General features: G+C 39.9%; 1 protein-coding gene across 1 annotated transcript in view; it reads left to right on the top strand.

Moving 5' to 3' along the window:
• Nucleotides 1-16270, top strand: part of CAMK2B (calcium/calmodulin dependent protein kinase II beta) — a 275191-nt gene that overhangs the window by 145361 nt on the left and 113560 nt on the right. The window contains exons 3-4 of the mRNA XM_070765550.1: nucleotides 3695-3754; nucleotides 13664-13718. Of these exons, the coding sequence (XP_070621651.1) occupies nucleotides 3695-3754; nucleotides 13664-13718 (115 nt within the window). The remainder of the gene's footprint in view (nucleotides 1-3694; nucleotides 3755-13663; nucleotides 13719-16270) is intronic.

A 16270-nucleotide genomic window follows, 5' to 3' on the forward strand; every position in this document is an offset into this window, starting at 1 on the left:
CAGGGGTTATCCAGAAAGTAAGGTTCCAAAGCATATAGCTCTCGCGGGTAATGTTCCCCGGGGGAAGTTAGTATTACTGTTGTGTAGCAAGAAGCCAGTGGAAGTGAACAAGCAGTGCCAGTGGTCAGTAGGTCATCGACTGGTGTTGTGGTGAAGGTTAGAGATGAGCATCCTCATTCCATTTCCCTCCAAGTGCAAAGTGCACGCTGCAATAGCAATAGCATTTAGACTTCTGTACCACTTCATAGTGCTTTTACAGCCCTCTCTAAACAGTTTACAGAATCAGCATATTGCCCCCAACAATCTGGGTCCTCACTTTACCCACTTCAGAAGGATGGAAGGCTGAGTCAACCTTGAGCCGGTGGTGAAATTTGAACTGTTGAACTACAGCTAGCAGTTTGCTGAAGTGGCCTGCAGTGCTATACTCTAACCACTGTGCCATCCCACTGTCTGAATGCTAAGGGCATGAACATTGCTGTGATGTGTGCCCAAGATTTATGCCCGATGGATGCCCAAGATTTTTCTTGCCGATTGCTGAATTTTGAATTTGTTGGCTAAACAAGAATGGGTATGGTGCCACTGCATTGATTGACGTTTGCTCTCTGGAGTATGGTGATAAGCCCAAGTTTCATCTCCTATCGCTATACAGCTGAAAAAAGCCTTGCCTTCAATTTTGAAACAGTCAAGAAATTCTTGGGTGGTGCTGTTGATTTTGTGCGCTTCAGTAAGCATCTTGGGCAGCATTCAAGCCCTTAGCATTCAGGTAACGTATTACAGCGCATACTTCGCATTTGGAGAGAAACGGAATGAGGCCGCTCATCTCTAACCTTCACCACAATGCTAGTCAATGATCAACTGACCACTGGCACTGCTTGTTCGCTTCCACTGGCTCCCCCGCTACACGATAGTAGTGAACTTTCCCAACTTTCCCTGCGAACATTCCCCATGAAAGCTATCTGCCTTGTAACCTTACTTTCCTGATAACCCTTCCATTATTAGTTTTGATTGACGTACTTGTTATATCCCTTTCAAGAGTAACTGATTTGGTAAAATAACAATATATATATATAGGTGTATGTATGTATGTATGTATGTATGTATGTATGTATGTATGTATGTATGTATGTATGTATTTAGAGAAGGTCAATTTGAGTATGTTCAGAATAACTATCATAGGCTTTTTGTAACATTTGCTGGACTTTCCTTTCAGTGAAAATAGTCCAAGTGTTTGATTATTGAGTGGATCAGAACTGTAATAAATAATAAAATGACTGAACATCTCACTGTTCCTGAAATTTTATTCCTAAATATAGGTAGTCCTCAATGTATGACCACAATTGAATCAAAATTTATGTTGATAAGTGAGGCATTTGTTAAGTAAGTTTTGCCCCATTTTACTAACTTTCTAGCCATAGTTGTTAAGGGAACCTGTCAGGCACGCTTCCATTCAAAGTTCAGGAAAGACAAACCCCAACTCCATGTTGATAAGAGATTTACTAGACAAGAACTGATAATGACAAATGGAAAGCAAGTTCCGAGGCAAAAGATGCATAAATGCATATATAAAGAATCCCCAAACTCCCCTTCATAACTAAATATGGGCAAATATTCAATCCCCATGTCCCAAGATGTCAGATGGCGTGCTGGCCAGTTGGGCTTCCCCATCTGGTCCTTCGAAGCCATTGACCTTGAGCAGGCTATAAACATGTCCATGTTTCCTGGCAGTACCTGATGAGAACTTTCCTCCCTAACTTCCTAACCAAACACAAGAAGAGATGTCTCCAGCAGACTCCGCCCCCCAAATACTTCACTTTCCACCCCCCACCCCCCATTTCTATGGCGGCCGAAGCAAGCAGGCATTGTGGTGGCTGACAGAACCACTGCAGTTCAATTAGTAACCTGGTTGTTAATGAATCTGGCTTCCCCATTGGTTTTGCTTATCAAAAGGTCACAAAAGTTGATCACGTGACCCCAGAATGCTGCAATAGTCATAAGAATGAGTCAGTTGACAAGCATCTAAATTTTGACCATATAACCGTAGGGATGCTGCAATGGTCATAAGTGCAAAAAAATGGTCATAATTGACTTCAAATTGTCATTGAGTGAACTGTTGTAAACCGAGGACTACTCCTAACCCTTATTTGAATCACCATCACTTTGGAGTAGAGTTGGGTTTACTTCTTTTGCTATCATACAGTGCAAAGTGAAATGTTCTATAGAGATGTCAACATTTCACATTTATGAAATGTCTTCTTTGAGATAACAGGCTAATACTAATATTGATTTCAATTTAGTAACAAATGAAGAGTCATTTATTTAGCTGATTTCTGAGTCTCACTGATTCTAGCTCAGCCTGGTTTTTTTTACAGCTTATACTTACGGTAGTATCCCTACTTAACTTGCCTTGCAATTTATTATTCTAAAAGAATCTCTATATATTTTGCAATAGTGATGAATATCTGTAGTTTGGATATAGAATGAAGGTGAAGGTTCTTTCTCTCAGTTTGTAGGTTGGTTTCCAAATATTTCATTACCAGGCTAAGGAACATCTTCAGTGGAGTTCAGAGGATGTCAGTGTTGATGTTCTGTTTATAAGAACCTTCAGCCTCATACATATTTTGCTTCAGTTAGCAAACTTATACAGAAAAATTGTACATTCAACATCTTAGCTGCTTTAGTTAGATTTTCTCGGCTTTCCCAAGGTTTGTCAATGCATATACAGAATGATGCAGTAGATTTTATTGTTTATATATGCAAGAAGATAAAGGGACGCTGTAGCTCAGTGCCTAAGACAATTAGCATGTCAATAAGAAAGGGTGCCAGTTCGGTGGTTTGAATCCCTAGCGCCGTGTAACCGAGTGCGCTTCTGTTACTTGTCCCAGCTTCTGCCAACCTAGCAGTTCAAAAGCATGTTTAAAAAAAATATAGGGCCCACCTTTGATGGGAAGCTAACAGCGTTCCATATGCCTTTAGCGTTTAGTCATGCCAGCCACAAAGCGGTGGGCTACCATCCGGAACGCTAAATTGCACTTGCCGCCGTGGCTTGTAAGTTCTTGCGGGGGCCCTGCGATTTTGCTGCTGCACCTGTGGAGGTAGCAACATTCACGCACACAGCTGCAGGTGCCCCCGTGTTTCGGTGAGGTTTTTTTGCTTCAGTGCATGCCAAAACACAGGCTCATCTGCAGTTTCATGTGGATTTTGCTACCTTCACAGGTGCAGCAGCAAAATTGTGCTGACCCCGCAAGAACTTTCGAGCCACGGTGGCAAGTACAATTCAGCATTCTGGCTCATAGCCCATCGCTGCAGCCACATGACCAGAGAGGACAGCCCTGGCTCTTCAGCTTTGAAACGGGGATGAGCACTGCCTGCTAGAGTTGGGAATGACTAGCACATATATGTGAGGGGAACCTTTACCTTTGTGCAAGAAGTTAGTTGAAATCACATGCTCAAAATTCAAGTAGAAAACTAGCTAATGGGAGCAGTGCATTGATTGGGCTACTCTATTTGTTGTTAGCCAACAGTCCTCAACAGGAACTTTTCTACCATATTATTGGAAGCAACGGAGTTCTGAACTAACCTATTGCCTTCAGAAAAATGATGATTTCTCTCCTTGATGTTCTGTTAAAAAAACTAATGTTATGGGATCTGACATCCATGGCATGCTAAAGGATGCACATTCTTCTTCTCTTTCCAGATCACCAGAAGTTGGAGCGAGAAGCTCGCATCTGCCGTCTCCTGAAGCATTCCAACATTGGTAAATATTGCTTGGTTGAGACTGAAATGGAAAAGAGGAGGTGGGATGGGATGGTGAAAATGGTGAACGTGAAGATTGTCTATATTTCTTAACCGAGGAAACTTTAAGATGTGTGGATTTCAACTCCCAGAATTCTGGGAAGTCCATGTCTCTTAAAGTTGTCAAGCAATTACACAGTTTGGACTGAATAATATTAAAAGATATTCTAAGTACTGTTACAATAAACCAGTAAAAACTTTGCAGATTTCCCTTTAAGTACTAGAAAGAAATGAAAAGTGTGACACTTTTTTTTTTTTAAAAAAGAACTGATTAATGGTGATTTTTTTTTCTTACGTTTGTGAATTTTCTACATAAATATAAATTCTAGTGTGATACTAGGGTGCCTTTATTTGAGAATTTTACACTGATATTCATTGGCTTTATGGAACCGTGCCTTGGACAGCTGACCCAGTTGGTTTCTTTTTAAAATCCTGGTAAGATGGACCATATTTTGCCCTTTTTCACTTCTGCTGGCTCCAGATTTTTTCTCACTTAAAATCAGGGTGCAGACTTTAAATCCAGAAATGCGTAGGAGTAACTGAAGTTCATACCCCTGGCAAGGACTCAATTTGGAGGGGGCTGAATGCTTCCCAAAAGGAAAGTGGGATGAGGTTGTCCTTTGCTGATCTTTTGGAGTGTGTGTGTGTGAGAGAGAGAGAGAGAGAGAGAGAATTTTCTGAAATGTTTTCTCTATTTAAGTTTTCGTTCCTTGGTTACTCACACTTAAAGATGGCTTCATTTTAGTTTATTATAGAAAGCTTACTATACAAACAAGGTTTGGCATATACCAAGAGTGATTTATACTTAAGAGTAATTGTGAAATTAGGAGGAATTTAAAATATAGCCTTCAGATCAAATTACAACTGTCTCCCAAATCTGTATATTATTTATTCTTGAGATCTCCCTGGATTTAAGTCCATGATCAACATGCATAAAAATTTGGCTTGCCACTTCACTCCTCTCCATTCAGGACAACAGTTCTGCCTTTATCTCATTTTGCCCGAGTTTAAGGCTTTTTGGGAAACCATTCCTACCAAACTTTATGAAATTGAAATTTAGACTTACTCTTATGGCATTGAATAGTTATTCTGAAATCCTAATAGAGCATCCCACTATTTTATCTCTCAAGGTTGTTTGAAAAATATCCTGTAAATCAAATGAATGCAAATGGTGTCCAATGAAAAAAGGAAAGTGGGCTATAAATGTAAAGAGAAAGTTCCACAATTGATATTATGAAAGATGAATGTGCATTTTTTGCTTGAACAACAGGTCAACCTGCCCCCTTTGTTCCCAGTGCTGCATGGAGCCACCTTTAAAGATTTTTGCAAATCCATTGCAGTTGCTAATGACAACAAGATTGGTAGAAGATGAGCTTCCAGGAAGCATAATCTTGACCAGGTCTCTCTCCATCTCAATCAAGTAGGCAATTAAAACTGAACTCCCTGTTTGTTGTAATGGACCGGTGTGTTTATGCTGGTTATTCTGTTTTAATCCTTATGGGGCTTTTTGGCTCTTCTATTCTCTCTCCCCACTCTTCCCAATGCATTAGTTTCTATGGAAACTGTGTCGTCATGGGTATCTTCTTGGTAGATTTAGAGACAGCCACAAGTGCAAAAGAAAATGTTCTTGTGTAATGAAATTGAAATAGAAGCACTTCAGCTTCAGTGACCTTAGAAAGATATAGCAGACCAGTATAGGAGCAGAAGATTCATGGGTACAGAAAGTTCATTGGTTGCATGAAGCTGTCAGGCAACGTGCTTGGTTTTGACTGTGCAATATGCGAAGCAGCCTTGTAGGACAATGTCCACTTTTAGGGCTTAGGACAATGTCCACTTTTAGTTTACTCAGCAAATCATGGATTTGCTTGACTGATGGAAATGCCCAGTCTTGCTCCCGTTGTGTAATGTAAGCCCTTTAGGCTTTGAAGCTGAATCTTCTCAAAGAGATTTAGGGAAGTTAGTGCTTATCACCAGGAAAGGTGAGGAAACATTAATCATATGAGGTCCATTAATCTTATTTTGATTAGAAATAGCAAAATTAGATAGGTGGCAATTATCCCCTGAATTGTAACAGGCAGTCTGTTGATTGGACAGGAGTCTTAGTCTCTATGAATGGTATACTGTAATATGAAAAATGGTATGCCTTATGTTTTCCATTGATTGCAAAATCTGTTTCTCTGAGATATCTCCCAAACTGAAACCTTTTTCCTTTGCTGTGGAGTAGATTTCTGTTGTTAGTTGAAAAGGTTTGTATCCCTCTCAGTCATATTCAGTCTTCCATTCATTTGGCTTCATAATATAAATTGTAGCAAAGCAGGTAGACCTGGCCATTGGAAGTGAGTGCATTGTCCATCATAATCCCAGAGCTGCTGTTTTTCCTTGAAGACATTTTGCTTCTCATCCAAAAAGCCTCTTCAGTTCTGACTGAATGGTGGAGAATGGAAAGATTTATATTTCTTGAGATCATCTGGTCATTAGCACTCTTTCTGAGAGTCAAGTTGAGGCACTCTGAGGTTTATTTGTGTCCTCAGGTCCACCTTCATAATTTATCTGTGCCCCTGAGGGATAAATATTCAAATAGCCTCAATGATTCTCAGTAAGAGTACTAATGACCAGATGTTGAACTGTTTTAAAAGTTTTAATTAGAATTTTAGAAATCGCTTGTTTCCCCCCCTTCTTTTTATTGTTTATTGTTATTGTAATTTAATATTGTTGTGAGCCGCCCTGAGTCCTAAGGGATTGGGCGGCATAGAAGTCAAAATAAATAGATAGATAGGTAGGTAGGTAGGTAGATGATAGATAGATAGATGGTAGGTAGGTAGGTAGGTAGGTAGGTAGGTAGATGATAGATAGATAGATAGATGATAGATAGATAGATAGATAGATAGATAGATAGATAGATAGATAGATAGATGATAGATAGATAGATGATAGATGGATGGATGGATGGATGGATGGATGGTAGGTAGGTAGGTAGGTAGATGATAGATAGATAGATAGATAGATGATAAATAGATAGATAGATAGATAGATAGATAGATAGATGATAGATAGATTAGGTAGGTAGGTAGGTAGGTAGGTAGGTAGGTAGATGATAGATAGATAGATAGATAGATAGATAGATAGATAGATGATAGATAGATAGATAGTTATAGATAGATGATAGATGGATAGATAGATAGATAGATAGATAGATAGATAGATAGATAGATAGATGATTGCAAGGAATATAAATCCTTCCACCGTTTAGTTAGTGCAGATGAAGAAGCTTCTTGGATGAGAAGCAAAACGACTTCAAGGAGAAACTAAGAAAGTCCAGTTGCCTCTTGAAAAAAGCACCGTTGGGACCACATGACCTGAATGACTCCAGAATCTCCATCTGACAACTGATCACCAATTGAAATCAGAATGCCCCTCCCCACCCCCAATGTAGCCAAACCTGTATCTTGCTTATAAGCTTGGCACTGTTGTGTTTTCCGCTAGATGTTTTCTCTTGATGCACACTTGATTGCAAAACTTTCTAAGGCATCTCTTTCCAATTATTCCCACCTCTCCTTTTCGATTTAATTAACCTCCTTTTAGCAAGGTGTAATCTATCTCTCCCAAAGCCACGTAGCAGAAGCAAAATTCTGAAAGGCATATTTTCCCTTAGTTATTCAGGGAAAGAATCATGTTCCTTTCCACTGCTCTTATTTCCATACACCAATGCTTGGCAGCCAAATTCAATCTTCTCCCTTTGGTTTCTGGCAGCATTGCGGTGCTTTAGCCTGAAGTGGTGCTTTCAGAAAAGGAGATGAGTGTGTGCACAACACTAAGCAAGCTTAACATTAACTATAGGTAAGAAGAAACTTGGTTTGTCCCAAAGACCTTAACATGTAAACATTGCCAACAGCAGCTTGTTACCATTATTACTATTCATTTATTTAAAAAACAAATGTATATACATCGTGGTCTAATTGGAACTAAGATGTGCAAGGTGGAGAAAAACTAGCTGTATTCCCAATTCCTTTAGGTTTGCATTAAAAGAGGGATAGATCATGTGAAGTGTTAACAGCACTTTATACTCCTTTGGCAAGATCACATTTGGAATGCTGCATCCAGTTGTTGGTGCTAAAAAGAGTGTGGAGAAGCGCAACAAAGGTGATTAATGGCTAAAATGTATGAAGAACAGTTGCAGGAACTGGGTATGTCTAGTTTGATGAAAAGAAGGACTAGGAGTGACATGATAGCAGTGTTCCAATATCTAAGGGGCTGCCACAAAGAACAGAGGGTCAACCTCTGAAGTTAGGATAAAGGTTGGCAACCTATCAAAGGAAGATTCAACCTAGAATTAAGGAGAATGACATTGAGAACTGTTAAATCAGTGGAATGGCTTGCCTCCAGAGGTTGTAGGTGCTCCATCACTGGGTGTTTTTAAGAAGAGATTGGACAATAATTTATCTGAAATAGCATAGGTCTTCTGCAGGAGCAGAGAGCTGGATTAGAAGACCTCTGAGGTCCTTTCCAAGTCTGTTATTATGTTGGATGGAGTTAAGAAATAGTTCCATTGTAAGGTCCAGAAACTAGATGGGAACAGTTAACCCATTTTACCATAAATACATCCTCACCTGAATTCAAACAGAATGCCATGGTTGAAGTAAGAATAAACATGAACCAAAGAATGGCTTCAGATTATGGTTCATAGAAGCCATGTCGAAGTTTGCAAGATTTTTAGCTCAAATTTCTTTTTGGAAGGATGATTTGTATTTTACCTTTGTTCTCTTTCAAGATTTCCCTGCTGTCTTGCATGATGTTATGTTTTGCTTTAATACTACTGAAAAAAAGCAAAGTATTGAGCCTGGTATCTTCTCCAAATAATCAGTGCTAAGCTACAGAGATGTTGGCATGATATGATTTTTTTAAAAAAGGCAAGTTGATGTCTGGGATGGTATGATTGAAGCTCTTTCTGACTTTTATGTGTTTCACATGCAACAGACACACAGAGACACATCCACTCAAAATCACACAACCAAGCTCTCATATTGTCTTTTTCTGACCATGCTCTGTAGACAACCCTGATGAATAGTGTTAGCATTCCACACTCGGCTTATAACTAATGTTAGAATACCAAACTTCAGAGTATATGTGGCAGTGGTGGTTGTTCAGCCAATAACACAGACCAATATAGAAGGGTATACAGTATATATTATTTACAATGTATACAATAGACTAACCAGTAAACAGCTACATCCATATCCAAATCAAGCAACCATATACAGTTCTAAATATACAGCAGCTAACCATTAATATTACACACAGTTTCATACAATACCATAATATAACACATGGACCAATATTAAGCACACAGCAAGTACATAGAGCAATGTTTAGCACACAGCAATATATTAGCACATAGCATTACTAAACACACAGCGATATCTTAGCACGCAGCAGTATTAAACACAGAGTAATATCTTAGCACACAGCAATAGCAAACATTAGCAAGACTAACCGCAATAGCCACCAATACATTATAGTCCAAACAGAGTGCAACACATCTGTCTCTCTTATATGGCTAATTGCAGCCCTAGCTCTTAAAGTAAGATTATATTATTCCCTCCAAACATACACTGTTGGTTAATTCATATACAGTATTAACAAACCCAACCAGTGCAGTAGGTAGTACTGACAAATGGATTTCCTGTAGATGTTAATTCCTCTGCATCCAGAGCTTATTGTGGAGCGTTGAAAATAAGATGCCACATCCAAGAGGGGCCTCCCTCCCTCCCTCTCCAATTATTACTTCTTTCATTATGATTAATTTGAATTTATTAACCACCCATCTCCCATGGACTTTGGCAAAAAGTCAACATTTTAATGACCACAGCAAAAAACAAAAAGATTACAAGTAAAAATAATGATTTAATGCTCTGCCTCTATAATTAAATTAATAATATCCCTAAGGACAGCCATCGTGCAGTAATCACCCAACAGGCTCCAATGTAACCTAGCATAGGTGATATTCAAAGGCTCTCTGGAATAACTCGCTTTTTAATTCCTTCCATAAATATCCAAAGGGACCCTATTCTGTAATGCTGGTGTTGTGATGGAACAATATTTGTCTTTTAGTTTCACATTTTTTTTCTTCAACAATTATTTATTGAACACAATGAAACTTACACACAAGATGTTTCTTCTACACTCCCTATTTTTCCACATAATCTCCGTCCCGTTCTATGGCCTTCCTCCAGCAGGGCACAAGGGCATGTGTGCCCTGTTGGTACTACTCCTTGTCCTGGGCACAAAGCTATTTCTGCACTGTGCAAATCACCTGTTTGTCATCCTCAAAATGTCTTCCGCAATTAATCGTACTTCTGTTGACTGCAGATTCTCCATAAACTGTACACAAATGTTTGTGAATGTTCCCAACAGTTTCTTTCTCCACAGTGAGAAATTCAATGACGACACACTGCTTGTAACATACATCACTTACAGACACCATTTTGAAACACTGCTGCAGCTACCTATCTATCTGAAGAAATGCAAAATTTATACATGCACTCCTGCAAATAATATATATCTAAAGTTTTGCATTCATATCATTACTGTAGGCTGAGAAAGAAATGTGGTGCATTGTTTTCTGGGCAACCCTCATAATTTGATTCCCCTCCTAATACTATAAATTTACCACTACTTTATATTCACCCAAATTCTCTTTCTAGAGAAGCATAGTACAATACTGAGGTTGGGAGGAAAAGAGGTACAGGTTACATTAAGATCCAAAGGGGATTTTGGGAAAAATGCAAGTGATAATGGTGGGGAGATGCCCTGAAATCCAATGTTTCCAATCCCCTGGACTATGCAGGAATCTCAATTAGTTCATTTGGGGAGCTTCGTTTATCCTAGATCTTGGATGATGTGGTCCATGACGTTTATGATCATGATGTGAAAATTGCATTCCTTCGAAAATTGTATTTCAATTTTTGATAGTCCTCGACTTGCAACAGTACGTTTAGTGATTCTTCAAACTTACAACAGCACTGAAAAAAGTGACTTGTGACCATTTTTCACAAATGTCTCACTTAGAAACAGAAATTTTGGGCTCAGTTTGTGGTAGCAAAAAGGTTTCTTCAACTTATTGAAGAAGCCCCTCTTGCATAGGAATCAGTTCTTTCTGCTTGTGATCTCATGTGTAGTCACATAAGTCACTGCAGTGTACAACTTAGAATCTCGCACTAGGATTGCAGGGAGCTGGGTTCAAACAACCCCCCTTCCAAACTGTGAATCACACTGGGTGTCTAAGGAGATTCTCAGTCATCCAGGTTATGGTGTACCAAAGGTGCTTTTTAAAAAGCCAACCGGACTTTTTTCTTTTTCTTTGAAGCCATTTTGCTTCAACAAAGGGGGAGGGATAGGACATCATCTATCTCCAGTCTACAACATAGTCCTTTCAACACTTCCAAGAAGGCTCCACACTCATTTGCACCATTCTGGTGACCTTGGGGACAAAGATAAAGCTCCAGATGACCTTGCTGTTTGCAAGGAATATAAATCCTTCCGTTCTCCAACATCCAGTCAGAACTGAAGCAGCTTCTTGAATGAGGAGTGAAATGCCTTCAAAGAAAAAGCAGAAAGTCTGATTGCCTCTTGAAAAAGCACCTTTGGGACACTAGTAATCTGGATAACTTTGGGTATGTCAATATATATCTGGGCAGAAAAGAATGATCAGGAATATGTATACTGCAGGGAATGTGTTCCATGAATAAATAAAGTTTTAGCAGAATTTGGAAAGTTTGCTGCTTTGAATGAAGCTGTCAGGCCACACTCACACTATATTTGCTAGGTGATCTGCCAGTTTGTTCCTTCTTCTGTTCTGTTTTTTATGATTGATTGATTGATTGATTGATTGTTAGAATTGAAAGGGACCATGCAGGTCATCAAGTCCAATCTGCTGCCTGAGCAGGAAATCCTACAGCACCCCAGCCAAATGGCAGTCCAATCTCCTCTTGAAAGTGTCCAGAGTTGGGGAGTTCACAACCTCCGCTGGAAGGCTGTTCCACTGGTTGATTGCTCTGACCGTCAGGAAGTTCTTCCTTATTTCCAGGTTGAATCTCTCCTTGGTCAGCTTCCAGCCGTTGTTCCTCGTCCAGCCCTCTGGTGCCCTGGAAAATAGAGTGACCCCCTCCTCTCTGTGGCAATCCCTCATATACCTGTATACTGCTATCATGTCCCCTCTGGCCCTCCTTTTCTCTAAGCTCAGTTCACGCAATCTCTCTTCGTAAGTCTTGGTTTCAAGTCCCCTAATCATTTTGGTTGTTCATTTCTGCACCTTCTCCAGAGTTTCAATGTCTTTTTGAAGTGTGGTGACCAGAACTGGATGCAGTACTCCAGATGTGGTCTGACCAGGGCGTAGTAAAGTGGCATTTTAACAGGTTTTGACACATTACAAGTTTTATTTTTTATTTTTAGTCAGATTTAATTCTACAGGATGCAAGAAAGTCCTTTTTTCGATATGAGGTATTTATAAGAGTGTTCCCTTCCCCATCATTTCTGCCCACCCCCCACCTCAAATGTTGAATCTTTATGTTTTGCTTTTTCCTTAACAGAATTACAGTGGTAGCATGCCATGAGAGACTAGTTTATCTTCTGTCCTATTAAAATTCAGGCGTATTCAAATAAACCTGTAGCCGAGAATCATTAATTAAAAAAACAGCTGGAGCAAATTAAATTCATTGCTATATTGTTAAAATATGCATGCATTTGTTAAAATTACAGTCCCACCTCCCTTCATTGCATGTTGCTAAGTACTTTGGTACATTTTGAATTACATGTCTATGGAGATTCTCAGTCATCCAGGTCATTGATGTCTCAAAGGTGTTTTTTCATAAAGCAACTGGATTTTGTTTTTCCTTGAAAATGTTTTGTTTCCTCTCCAAGAAGCTTCTTCAGTTCTGAAGAGAAGTGAAGAGAAGTGAAAAGTCCTAAAAGGAAAACAAAGAAAGTCCAGTTGCCTTTTGAAAAGCACTTTGGTACATTTTGAATTGGAACCATGTTTCTGCATGTTTAGTGGATTAGGTTTTAGACCCTGTTTTCACCATCATTTCGAAGCATCTTTTTATCCTGCTTTATTGGTATTTATAACCAGATCCCATAATGGATTATTGAGCTCCATGGGTTCAGTGGATTTTAGACTCTTATAAAAACCAATGGATCAATGGTGGAGATTAGTAAAAATGAAGACTTCATAGTCTTCATAGGATTTGTGTTTGTCAGGTTTTGCTTGGTTTTCTTTGGTGCTCTTGGAAATGGGACTCTAGATAAGATGAACATCTGGATTCTAGAGTAGAAAATCCAGACTTAATTATGGCCTAATTTTCAACTAGGTTTATTGGCAGGAAACAGCCTAGTGCAGATATCACAAAGAGCATTGCAAATCCAAATCCAACAAGATTGGGGAGGTGGGGGAAATGATAATAGAAATAGAATTTGTTATATATTGCCCAAGTGTAATTGGACACACACAAGGAATTTATCTCCAGTGCATAATCTCTCAGTGTACATACAAGCAATGTGATAATCATAATCATAAATACAATCATCATAAATCACAGAGACCAAGCAGTAAAAATTCCAAGATCCTTGGACTCTGGAAGTGATGGAAGGCTGCAGGTCACCTCTTTTGTTGCAGAACTTACTTGGAGCTTTGTTGCGGAATCTTAGAACTTTGTGAGCTGGCTACAATGGGTGTGGTGTTGCTATTCCCAGGACGTGCGATCTGTGAGATTACATAGTTTATCAAATAGACAGAAGGAGGGCAAGGATAATAAAAGGTACTGCAGAATTTAGGAAGTTCTCTGCCCAATGTAATATATCTGTTGTGCTTCTTTTGCAGTTCGCCTCCATGACAGTATATCCGAGGAAGGTTTTCACTACCTCGTCTTTGATCTGTAAGTAATACTTGGTTCTGAAGAAACTCTGTACGAGCCAAGGTCTTTCTGGAATTTGCTCATCTTTATGAGTCTTCCCCTCTGTGCTTTTCCTTATGGCAATGTGTTTTGTCTGCCACAAGTTGATCATCCTCTTTGTGGGTTGCTTTGGGTAGCCTTATGCCCTGCCTTCTGGCACCTTCTGAGCAAATGTTTGCATGCTGCCTCAGGAGCTGGGCAGGCATTGCCATCTCAATGGATGTAGGTGGGCGAAGACTGCAGCTGTAGGGCTGCTATTAGCATAAAAGGGTGGGCATGGAAGAGCGGGAAAGGAGCCTATGGGGATGATAGCTGTGACTCAGGGGCTCTGGCAGGCTGGAGAGGCCCATTGCTGCTCCATCCTGTTTGAAGACCCAGAATAAGCCAGCTAGGAGCCACGCAGAAGGCAGCCTCCAGGGCTCCAGATGGTGATCGTGCCTTGATTCCTCGTCCCCTTTCATTTGGTAGGCCATGTCCTGGGCAAAGTATCTGACCGTGGAGGGAGGCACAGATACACGGTGTGCTTTGCTTGGCTGCCTCTCACTTGATTTCCAGATATAGAAACCTGTGATCTCATCTCCTCCTCCTCCTCTGACAGCTCCAGTTAAGCAGCAAACTATATTTAGCTGTCTGAGTCAGTGCAGCTCCTGCTTTCCCCTCTCCCCCCCCCCCCCACCTCCCCCTCTGCTTGGAGTCACACAGACCTTGGCATGGGCAGGGCTGCAACAGGAAGAATTGAAAGCGACTGATAGATTTTTCCCCCCTTTCATGAACATTCTGCAGTAGCCAAAGGTGCCCAGCTCTAGAGCCCATCCGGTGCAAATATTCTTTCAATTACTTTGTGTGCCAACTCTGGGTTCCTTGAATACCTGGCAGATTCAGGAGCATCTGTGTGAAATGAGGGGATGGAAGAGGAACCGGTTATAGCCATCCAGTGAAGGTGTTTGAAGAGTTCTAGTGCCTCTAATGCCCAAGACTTGATCTACAGTAATCAGTTGCAGTAATGATGTGGGAGCTGAATCATCCATTTGGGTTTCTGATGTAATCTTTATATCCACTCCACTCTGTTTCCTAATCTCTGCCTTTCTGTATCAAAGAGGAATCGCTCTTGTGCATTTCTGGCATCCTGCTATTTAACACATGACAGCTCCTCTCCCTTCCATCCTCTCTCAAATTTTTTAATTAATCAATGAACATTTGGTGGCTTAAAGAGAAAAGTACAGAATCCTACACATCCCTGTAGAATGGTCAGAATTAATTGGTTTTATTTGTAACGGAACGTAGGAATAAATTCAAGACCAAATTTTAGTCCAAAAGCCATGTTCCTGGCTTAGAAATAGGTGTGCATCTGTACAGGAACAGGTTTCCTGGCCTTGCATTCCATTAAATTCAGCGGGCCTTCCAATGGGGTGAATGTATTTAGGAGCCTTCCATTGGTTTCGCACAATCATAGGAGCCCGGTATTTTGACCAATGTTCTTGGAGCAAGGATAGTGATTTAGGTGCCTATTCTTTATTCCTGGTGATTAATTTAATTTCCTTATCTCCATTGGACTACATTTCTTGTGTTTTTGGTCAATGGGGCAAAAAGTCCAAATCAGGAAAAACAATAAAATAGTCATTCTGTATCATTCATTCATTCATTCATTCATTCATTCATTCATTCATTCATTCATTCATTCATTCATTCATTCATTCTGCCACCCATCTTGTTGAGCACATATGGATTTTTTAAGTACAACTGAACTCTGAGTACTCATCTGTCATTCTTCAGACCTGATATCTGAACAGAGCCTTGGATAATTCTGTCTTCTGTCTATCCTACATTGCCTTTAATGATATTGTATGTTATCAAGTCAGTATCAATCCTGGGTGAATTTGTATGATAATTTTTGCTGTAGTGTATGGATGGTAATTTCTTGGTGCCTCGCCTGAAGGCAGCCTGCTTTTCTCCTGGTTGAGTTATAATATGCTGATGATAATGTCTCTGCCGTTGTCTATTTTGGCATCAAAAATGAGTGGCTTAATAACATAACAGACAGCAGAACTGGACTTGAAAGTAACTGCAACAGTGAAACAAAATAAAATAAAAACAGCCCTCAACAAAAATTCTCCAAAAACAAAACTGTTTTTAAAAATCCATAGGAGATTTAATTCATTAAGAAGATATTTGGTGGAATTCTGATGGGAAGTTTGAGACATGAATAGCAGTTCTTTCAGAGCTGCTGTGTGGCTTAATGCTGGGCAGACTACATTTTTATTCTTCATCAGGTTAAGACAAATAAGGGAGAATAAGGGAGGTTATTACACTTTGGTTGATTTAGAGAGGGAGCAGCACAATGGCCTAGTGGTGAAGACATTTACCTCCCATTCAGAAGGTTGAGAATTCAATCCCAGGTAGCAGCAGGTGTTTCTCTCCTAGGAAAGAAAGAAAAAATCTGCTGCCATCTCCGTATGGGCATCAGGAAGGGCATCTGGCCAGTAAGTGCTTAGGTCCATCCAGTTGCTCTGAACCTACCCCGAAATAAGGGATTA

Source organism: Erythrolamprus reginae, chromosome 12 (assembly GCF_031021105.1).
Source record: "Erythrolamprus reginae isolate rEryReg1 chromosome 12, rEryReg1.hap1, whole genome shotgun sequence".
NCBI classification, from domain to species: domain Eukaryota; kingdom Metazoa; phylum Chordata; class Lepidosauria; order Squamata; family Dipsadidae; genus Erythrolamprus; species Erythrolamprus reginae.